This window comes from Limanda limanda, chromosome 10 (assembly GCF_963576545.1).
Source record: "Limanda limanda chromosome 10, fLimLim1.1, whole genome shotgun sequence".
Taxonomy (NCBI): domain Eukaryota; kingdom Metazoa; phylum Chordata; class Actinopteri; order Pleuronectiformes; family Pleuronectidae; genus Limanda; species Limanda limanda.
Genome location: NC_083645.1, coordinates 28,825,477 through 28,835,823, shown reverse-complemented (window position 1 = coordinate 28,835,823; position 10,347 = coordinate 28,825,477). Strand labels below are relative to the sequence as shown.

The window sequence follows — 10,347 nt, the reverse complement described above, 5'->3', positions numbered from 1 at the left end:
TGAAAGCTTAAACAATACAGATTAAACATGTGAAAGCTACTATAAATGATATGGCCACAGGAGCCAGGCCTCCGGGGTTCTTGAATACAATCTGTTTTTGTTGTTGACATAGAAACATTATGCTGGTGAGACATAGAGCAAGGGACAAATAGAGCCAACTATAAATATATGGAAAACAAAGAGTTATAGATTTACATGCACCTTCCCTGGCAATAGTGTTGAGATTCATCTTGGATTGGGGCTCATTTGAAAATTAGTAGGTTTTAACTATAAGCTTGCATGTGAGCCTGACTAAATTCAGATTAGAAATAGATTAGAAACACATTGGATTTCTTTTTATAAAAGCAGCAGGGCCGAGGGGACAGAAGACGTTCAGGCAGAAAGCTCACGTCTGCTCTGGGGAACTAGGCAGCCCTAGATAAACACCTGGAGGAACATTTTCACAAAAAACAATTACACTTTGACACTGGAATGCATATTATGAAATGAGTAGAGGAAGTCCAATTTTTAACAATATAACATTTGGGACATTTACATTTTGTAATATTTCACTTGCATTTTCTAATTATTAAATCTTTGAACAATACAGAATTCCACTAATTCCTTTTCACACACATTAATAACTAACAATAGCTTTTCTTTTAGTTGATCACTATATTTCTTATGCATTTTTACCCCCTTGTCTTAACTTTGTGTAAGTTACTGTTAACTTTTGAAGCTGTGTCTTAACTTATCACATTGTATTTTCCCAGGGGATCAATAACACACACACACACACAAAATTACAAAAATGAATGGCATGATATTAGATAATCAATCAGGTATGGTATAGTTCATCGATGAAACTGTTATTATTTATGTTGAGAAATTGGAAAGATATTAACGATGGCAATTTACAAAGTACTTTCGGTCTGACGGCCGGGAACGTCCATAGCAACCGATAGAAACTTGAAAAATCCTCATAATAACTAACAAACCAAACATCGTAGAGATTCACCGAAATAAAATAGAGAAACTTAAACACACATTTCTTGCCCTAAATATCATCAAGTGGGAGTTTTTCTTCTAATCTCGTTTTTCTATTTGGACAAAAAAATCATAAAAACACAAACTCTGGTTGAGCTTTGTATTTGCAAGTGCAAACCTGGCAATTTGGAAAAGTCGCCAAAACCAAATGGTTGCAGCCGGTTGGACTGATCCACTCTTCTGTCTGAGGGGTTTGTTGTCAGCTGGTCTGAGACGTGGTCCTCAGACTGACTGAAGATGGTCTCCTGTGTTGGACAGGTTCTGTGTCCCTGAGGGAGAACCATTCTGCTGTTTAACTTTTAGAAGACCAAGTTTAATTCTAGTGTTTGTGTGTGTGTGTATGAATTCATCATTAGTTTACGTTTAACTAGATATTTAAGCATCTTTTAAAACGCTGGTCATCAGGGGGCGGACTCTGGGCTGAAGGTAAAAGTCACATGATGAGTTGTGTCGTTATGGTAACAGGGGGCGTAGTCTGTTGATACCTGAGCTGCAGGTGTCGGGTGCTGCTGTGTGTGTGTGTGTGTGTGTGTGTGTGTGTGTGTGTGTGTGATCCTGGGGGAAGAATCAGAGTGAGAGCTCTTTACCTTCTGTTCCATCTCTGCAGTGCTCAGAGTCAGAGGGGGACAGCAAAGATCCTCGGCTGAGAGACAGAGCTCATCTTCTTCATGCAGCAGCACATGATGTGAAGCTTCTTCACTTTTCTGTGACATTTTCTGATCCTTTGTTTTACTGTGGGACATTTTTTTTGTGGTGGCAGAGATGCCGGTGCAAATCCCGGATGACTCTGACTTCTCTTCATTCAAAGATCAGTGTCTGAGCACAGACGGATGGATCAGCCGCTACAGCAAGGGCGGTGTCACGGTGTGGTGCCGGGAGGAGGAGAGCAAGGCCGTCCAGAAGCTCAAGGTGAGGGAGGGGTAACAATGAGAGACCAACTAACCCTCAACTAACCTCTGACTAACTATCAACTAACCTCCAACTAACCCTCAACTAACCTCCAACTAACCCTCAACTAACCTCCAACTAACGATCAACTAACCTCCAACTAACTATCAACTAACCTCCAACTAACCCTCAACTAACCTCCAACTAACCCTCAACTAACCTCCAACTAACTATCAACTAACCTCCAACTAACGATCAACTAACCTCCAACTAACCCTCAACTAACCTCCAACTAACCCTCAACTAACCTCCAACTAACTATCAACTAACCTCCAACTAACGATCAACTAACCTCCAACTAACTATCAACTAACCTCCAACTAACCCTCAACTAACCTCCAACTAACTATCAACTAACCTCCAACTAACCCTCAACTAACCTCCAACTAACTATCAACTAACCTCCAACTAACCCTCAACTAACCTCCAACTAACTATCAACTAACCTCCAACTAACACTCAACTAACCTCCAACTAACCCTCAACTAACCTCCAACTTACTACCAACAAACCTTCAACTAACTCTCAACTAACCTCCAACTAACGATCAACTAACCTCCAACTAACCCTCAACTAACCTCCAACTAACGATCAACTAACCTCCAACTAACCCTCAACTAACCTCCAACTAACCCTCAACTAACCTCCAACTTACTACCAACTAACCTTCAACTAACTCTCAACTAACCTCTGACTAACCTCCAACTAACTACCAACTAACCTTCAACTAACTCTCAACTAACCTCTGACTAACTATCAACTAACCTCCAACTAACGATCAACTAACCTCCAACTAACCCTCAACTAACCTCCAACTAACTATCAACTAACCTCCAACTAACGATCAACTAACCTCCAACTAACCCTCAACTAACCTCCAACTAACGATCAACTAACCTCCAACTAACCCTCAACTAACCTCCAACTAACTCTCAACTAACCTCCAACTTACTACCAACTAACCTTCAACTAACTCTCAACTAACCTCTGACTAACCTCCAACTAACTACCAACTAACCTTCAACTAACCTCCAACTAACCTCCAACAAACCCTCAACTAACCCTCAACTAACCTCCAACTAACCCTCAACTAACTCTCAACTAACTATCAACTAACTATCAACTAACTATCAACTAACCTCCAACTAACGATCAACTAACCTTCAACTAACCCTCAACTAACCTCCAACTTACTACCAACTAACCTTCAACTAACTCTCAACTAACCTCTGACTAACTAGCAAGTAACTAGCAACTAACCTCCAACTAACTATCAACTAACTATCAACTAACTCTCAACTAAACTCTGACTAACTAGCAAGTAACTAGCAACTAACTATCAACTAACCTCCAACTAACTATCAACTAACTATCAACTAACCTCCAACTAACCCTAAACCTGCCTCCAAATAACCCTCAACTAGACTAACCATTAACCAGTCCTCAGCTAACTAAACAGAAAAGGACAGACAAGGACACAAGATGATGAAGGAGGACAGAAGAGAAGGTGAGATGAGAATGTAGGAGGACAGAAGAGGACAGAGGAGGATGGAGGAAGATGGAGGAGGACAGAAGAGGAAGACAAGGACGGATTAGAACAGAGGAGAAGGTGAGAATAGGATGGACCCCCTCCACCCTCCATCCTACAGAGGAGGATGGAGGGTGGAGGGGGTCAGAAGGACAGAAGGGGAGGGGCTCTTCAGAGGACAGAGGAGGACAGAAGAGGATGAAGAAGGAAAGAGGAGGATAGACCAGGATGAGGAGGTCAGAAGAGGATGGAGGAAGTTGGAAGGAGGATGGACAAGGACAGAAGAGAAGGACGGAGGAGGACAGAAGAAGACGGAGGAAGATACTGCTCAGTACAACACAACAGGAAGTGCTGCATTCCACTTCCTGTTGTGTAATGTGACTCGACAGCTGCTGATGACATCACAACATGTCTCAACAGCGTCCTTCATCCGTCCATCGACGGCTGAACGGAGACGTTCGGTCTTTGGAGGATTTCCACGATTCACCAGCTCGTCCCTTATCGTGGTCACCTAGCAACAGAGGTTCTATATCACTTGCCTGATTTAAAAGTTGAAATCACAGTTTGTGTTTCTAAAGACAGAACGTCTCTGAGGCTCGGCTGCAGACGCTTCATTTAAGGATTCTGAGACGTTCAGACTCAAAGAGACACGTGTTCAGTGGTGAAGTGACGGACAGCAGATGCTGAGACAGACAGAGTGACAGACAAAGACATGAGGACTTCATGAATGATTCATGCTGCTGATTGAGTTACATGGAGCGTTTCACTGACCCTCACCATATCCGATGACTGCAGCGCTCCTGATTACAGCAGTGGAAAGAAGTGACGGCCTACAGTAAAGCAGCCGTCTCACATGACGTCCACTGACTCTGACAGGGAGGAGGTCTGTCTCAGAGACGTGCTGGACAGGTGTCTCATCCATGAGCTAATGTCAAACTTCTGTACGTGCTGAAACAATGTGTGATGGAGGAAATACAACAGTTTGGAGTGAATTAGATCCAAACTGAACGATGAGGTTAAAAAATCACAGGAGAAAGGTTCCCATGGTTACCATATGGGAAGTGGTGGACACTGTAACATGGACGCTAACGTTAACGTTCAGGTAACATGATGGAAATACAAAGACAACACGATAAATGAGATGTGTTTGAAATAAGAAATGAAAAACTTGTCTCTGAAAACATCATCAACACGTCACATCTGGAGGAGACTCAGAGTTCAGATGACCTCTACTGGTAAACACGTGAAACAACACCTCATCGGAAACAGGAGCTGGTGGAAACAAGACGTAATGATGAGGAACCTGGGGACAGGTGGAGTTAAGTGACAGGGACAGAGAGGAGAGTCGGAGGACATCTGCTGGACGGACACTTCATGTTCTTCTCATTTCACAGAACCTCCATGTTCCTAAACCTTTACCACAGACTCATGAAAACCTGCCCCACACCATTTCACCTCAGATATACGATATAAATACGCTGTTAGCACAATCCACCTCATTCTGTTTGTCAGAAGATTATTTATGTTACATCTTTATCTGATGTTCTTCACACGTCAATGATCCAGCTGCAGTTCCTCTAACATCCAGCAGGTGGATCAGAGTTCAGATCAGAAGCTGCTTTTCACCACAGACTGTAAATAAAGATGGACGACATGACTGCTCCAATAAGTGAAGCCAAAGCATTTGGATCACCCCCTGGTGGCTGACTGCTGTATAGGTCATTAACCTCCTCCCTGTTAGCAGATGGGACATGAACCACGGAAAAAAATCAAAGTACACGTTAAATAAATGTTTGTCAAAGAAGGTTTCTGTCATTTCAGGTTTTTAGTTTTTATCTCACTGATTTTTGTTCGTGTTTCTGACCAGTTTGGTTTGAATTAGTTATTTATCATATAAAAACACGTCATGGTTGACAGCTGAGACTGACACATAGAAATGTTTGAAAGGTCAGATTGTGTTTGTGATAACCGAGGTCTCTCTGTCCCAGATGAGGATCGTGTGTAAAGACGTGACTGCAGAGACGCTGTACGACGTCCTCCATGACACCAGCTACCGCAGGAAGTGGGACACCAACATGATCGACACGTACGACATCGGCCGACTGACCGTCAACGCAGACGTGGGATATTACTCCTGTCAGTTGAGAGTGTGACTCACATCTTATGAGCTTTGATGAAACTGCTGTTGGATTTAATAATTGATTTATTTCCATAGTTGTGAAGTGTTTTATTACTTTCTGTGTTTGAAGGGAAATGTCCGACTCCTCTGAAGAACAGAGACTTTGTCACGATGAGATCTTGGCTTCCTCTCGGCAGCGACTACTTGATCATCAACTACTCCGTCAAACACCCGGTGAGGACTTCACGTTTCCTGTTGCTTCTCGTCTGTCTCTACACCTCCAGAAGGACTTTCTGTCCGGTGGACTGTGAAGCACCTTCGTAGGAAATGTCTCAATTTGTTGTCCTCTTAAAGGCTCTGGTTGTAGACTGGTAATAGCCCCCCCCCAGACAGATCTTCTGATCCAAAAAGACAAATGTCTGTGATGTTCTGGTCCATATACGACAGGTTCCTTGTGTTGGTTCTGGTTCAGGTTCGACAGGTTCTTCCTGCTGTGAGAAGGTGAAGTGAAAACTTTTTTAAAGTAAAGTGTTTTTCTGTGCAGCAACATCCTCCAAAGAAGGACTATGTCCGAGCCGTGTCGCTGCTGACCGGATACCTGATCCAGTCCAACGGCGCCACCAGCTCCACCCTCTACTACCTGACCCAGATGGATCCCAGAGGTAAGAGTCTGATGAAGAGTCTGATGAAGAGTCTGAACCCGACACAGACCTACAGCCTGGTGGTTTCTCTGACTACAGGCATGTGCTGTGTAAGTAGATCAGACAGCCATAGAGTATTTAAGAATATTTGTCCAACCCGGACGTCTCGGGTCAGGTCTCTACTCTCTGTCTCCCCAGGGGGGGACAAGTCCTGCTGCAGACTAACCCTAACCCTGTGTTATAGGTGGGAATTCCTTGTTGTTTTGATGCATTGAGATAGATAGATAGAGTACTTTATTCATGGATACGTGGATGAGTCGACTCTCCATCCAGGAAGAGACAGAACGTAATTGATCGATTATAACCCAGCTGCCTCAGGACAGACGCTCATTAAAGGTCCAGTCGTCTTTCACCGTGTCAGAGTCTGTGTGTCCTCCCTCGTCTCCTGCTGACCTGCTGCACTTTACACTTTAACAACACACACACACTCTCACTGTGAGTTATCAGGACCGGAACAGAACTGACGTTTACTTTCTGTTTGTTGATTCATTCCAGAGTTTATGAGACACGTATTTAAACTTCAAACGATTAACATTTCTTTTCAGATTGTAAATGACCGAAGTGGCCGAAGAATCCCCATTTTCTCTGGATATTGTTGTGGGAACGGAAAGATAAATAACAGAGGCGTGTTTAAACATTTAACATTAGCATTCATGGAGCAGCTCATTCTGCACATGCGTTCAAAAAATGTACGAGTTCAACGAACACTTGATGACATCACATGACGGAGATGGAGACAAGTTGTGTTTCCTGTTGTTGTATTCAACTGAAGCTTCAGTCGCTAAAGTCTTCAGTTGTGTTGGATTCTGCTCTAATGCTGTTTACACCTGAGACTCCAGAGGTGGGTTAGGGACTCAAACACTGCCCCCCCCCCCTCATCATCATCATAGTAGTGAGGAGATAATGAGTGACACATACACACACACACACACACACACACACTTATATTTTGAAAAGTTGTGAGCATCAAGCATCAACACAGGACAAAATAACACAACAATACGAACACACATCTTTACTATATAATATATCTGAACAGACACATTTACAACTGGGACTGAAATGGTTAATAATAATAATAATATTATACAAATGTTCCCACTTTACATGAAACTGTCCTGTTATGTCCCACATTGGTTCCCAAAAATGTTTTTCCTGGTGTCAAATGTCCTCACGAAGACAGAAGAGCCCATCGCCATGGTAACATCCTGCTCTGTGTCCGCAGGTTCTTTACCGAAGTGGGTGGTGAACAGAGTCTCTCAGTTCGTGGCCCCCAAGGTAAAGTGGTGGACAGTTTGTCATCCTCTCAGTTCTGGACAGTGGGCGTGTCTCACTCTGTCTCTGTCCTCTCAGGCCATGAGGAAGATCTACAAGGCGTCTGTGAAGTATCCCGAGTGGAAGAGGAAGCACAACCCGCAGCTGAAGCCCTGGATGTTCCCGGAGCAGAACACGCTGCCGTGCGTCCGCGTGTCGGAGCTCACGCTGCAGCGAGCCGACTCCCTGGAGAACATCGACGAGAGCGGCGTGAGCGAAGGGAAGACGCACAGCGAGGACGAGGAGACCTGACGGACTCACAACAGACTCACAACCGTCTGCTGTTTGTGTGTTGCTTTGTTTGATAAACAGTTTGATCCGCAGTGTGATGCGTGTTTGTTTCTTCTGTCACGTGATCGTTCATCAGCTCTGACGCCTCCAACCCACCTGGTCTTCACACCCTCACAGGTGTTACCGTGGTTACTGATCCCACCTGGTCTTCACACCCTCACAGGTGTTACCGTGGTTACTGATGCCACCTGGTCTTCACACCCTCACAGGTGTTACCGTGGTTACTGATCCCACCTGGTCTTCACACCCTCACACGTGTTACCATGGTTACTGATCCCACCTGGTCTTCACACCCTCACAGGTGTTACCATGGTTACTGATCCCACCTGGTCTTCACACCTTCACACGTGTTACCGTGGTTACTGATGCCACCTGGTCTTCACACCCTCACACGTGTTACCGTGGTTACTGATCACACCTGGTTCAGGTGAACTCTTCACAACCTCACACGTGTTACCATGGTTACTGATCACACCTGGTTCAGCTGAACTCTTCACAGCCTCACAGGTGTTACCGTGGTTACTGATCCCACCTGGTCTTCACACCCTCACACGTGTTACCGTGGTTACTGATCACACCTGGTTCAGGTGAACTCTTCACAACCTCACACGTGTTACCATGGTTACTGATCACACCTGGTTCAGCTGAACTCTTCACAGCCTCACAGGTGTTACCGTGGTTACAGGGAGGTCACCGAAACACATCAGCCAATCAGGACCATTCAACATTATAAAAAGGGGTTTTATTGCAGTAATAATAAGAACATGTGGTGAACTGGTCCTGAAACGAAACTTAACGATAATATTACAATAACAATATTATCATAACACCATCATTTATATTTTCACAATTATCTTGTAGAAAATCTTTTTTATCTTTAACCAACAACTTCGTTAACTCTTTTAACACACGTGTTTGATATAAACATGAAATCAGTTTTCTAATCGTTGGTCCTGTTCTTGGCCCTGTACTTGTTCCTGGTCCTGGTCCTGGTCCTGTTCTTGTTCTTGTTCTTGTTCTTGTTCTTGTTCTTGTTCTTGTTCTTGTTCTTGTTCTTGTTCCTGTTCCTGTTCCTGGTCCTGGTCCTGGTCCTGTTCCTGTTCCTGTTCCTGGTCCTGGTCCTGGTCCTGGTCCTGGTCCTGGTCCTGTTCCTGTTCTTGTTCTTGTTCTTGTTCTTGTTCTTGTTCTTGTTCTTGTTCTTGTTCCTGGTCCTGGTCCTGGTCCTGGTCCTGGTCCTGGTCCTGTTCTTGTTCTTGTTCTTGTTCTTGTTCTTGTTCTTGTTCTTGTTCCTGGTCCTGGTCCTGGTCCTGGTCCTGGTCCTGGTCCTGGTCCGTGTTTCAACTCTCTCCCGTCACCTCCTGAACATGATTGGACTTTTTGTGGCTGAAGATCATCACTGATTCTTGATGAAACGTTTCTTGGTGTTGCTTTGATTGACAGGTCTCTCGGCCTATCACAGGCTGACCATGGCACTCAAGTGATGTTTGGTGTTTATTTGATTGACTGATTGAACAAAGACTGTGTGTGGGTCTGTGGCGCCTCCCAGTGGACAGATAATGTTGCTGCAGTGAGAACTGCAGCTCAGGGTTTGTGAATGTGAAGGAGACTGTGGTTGTTCTACAGGAGTCAGAGGTCAAAGGTCATACACTTAAAGTTGTTGGTTGAAGGATTTTCATCTGCTTAAATAAAGTTATCGTTTTCTTTACTTCACTCATAATGAACTTTGTTTTTTTAAATGTTTCTTCATCACAGTTTATTACAAATTACATTTCAATTTCACGAGCTGTTGATCATCATTCTGCTGATGAAACAGGACGTCCCGCAGCAAAGATGACATCATCATTTCAGCCGTGACCTCAGGATGACGTCACAGCTTCACTGACAATAAAAGGAGTATGAGCTGACTTCAGGCTGGAAAGTGACGACACCATAAAAACCAAGTTGACGTCACAGCTCAACTTCTCTGATTCATGATCAGAATCTAGACTAATAGATCTTTATTTAAAGCAGACCACACGGTGGCGCTAACGGGAACCATGTGCCACACATGACCAGCAAGTATTATGTGTTTATTATGTGTTTCAAAGTGTTATAAGTAACACTTTGAAACACATGAACTAAAGAAGCAGCTCCTGCATCTGAACATGGAGGTTTTCCTGCCGTGATAAACTTGATGTGACTGTTTCCTCCTCCAGCGGCTGAAGAATGCAGCCAAGTCCGGATCCTCTCGCACTTTTATTGTCTCAGGCTCTTCCTGTTTCCTGTCTGCACAGCTCCCATTGTTGTTAGGGCAGCGAGGAGGAAACGCCACTGCTGTCCAACGTCTCAGAGGACAGGACGCAGTGTTCGCCAAGGACGTCCTCACTGCTGCCGCCCACTCAGTCCATGTCCTGCTGCACACTACACACCTAACAACATAC

General features: G+C 44.2%; 1 protein-coding gene across 1 annotated transcript; it reads left to right on the top strand.

Annotated features, from left to right (window-relative positions):
- Positions 1-1,785: 1,785 nt before the first annotated feature.
- On the top strand, positions 1,786-7,888 carry stard15 (StAR-related lipid transfer (START) domain containing 15). Its single transcript, XM_061080057.1, has 6 exons — positions 1,786-1,935; positions 5,491-5,638; positions 5,752-5,855; positions 6,166-6,283; positions 7,548-7,600; positions 7,676-7,888. Exons 1-6 carry the CDS (start codon positions 1,789-1,791, stop codon positions 7,886-7,888), a joined length of 783 nt encoding a protein of 260 aa, XP_060936040.1. The 5' UTR covers positions 1,786-1,788.
- The last annotated feature ends 2,459 nt before the right edge of the window (positions 7,889-10,347 follow it).

Excerpts from the sequence above, each read along its gene's own strand:
- stard15 (XM_061080057.1), top strand. The coding sequence starts at position 1,789 with ATGCCGGTGCAAATCCCGGATGACTCTGACTTCTCTTCATTCAAAGAT. Across the intron at positions 5,639-5,751 it reads AGACGTGGGATATTACTCCT|GGAAATGTCCGACTCCTCTG; the intron begins GTCAGTTGAGAG and ends CTGTGTTTGAAG. Across the intron at positions 6,284-7,547 it reads GACCCAGATGGATCCCAGAG|GTTCTTTACCGAAGTGGGTG; the intron begins GTAAGAGTCTGA and ends CTGTGTCCGCAG.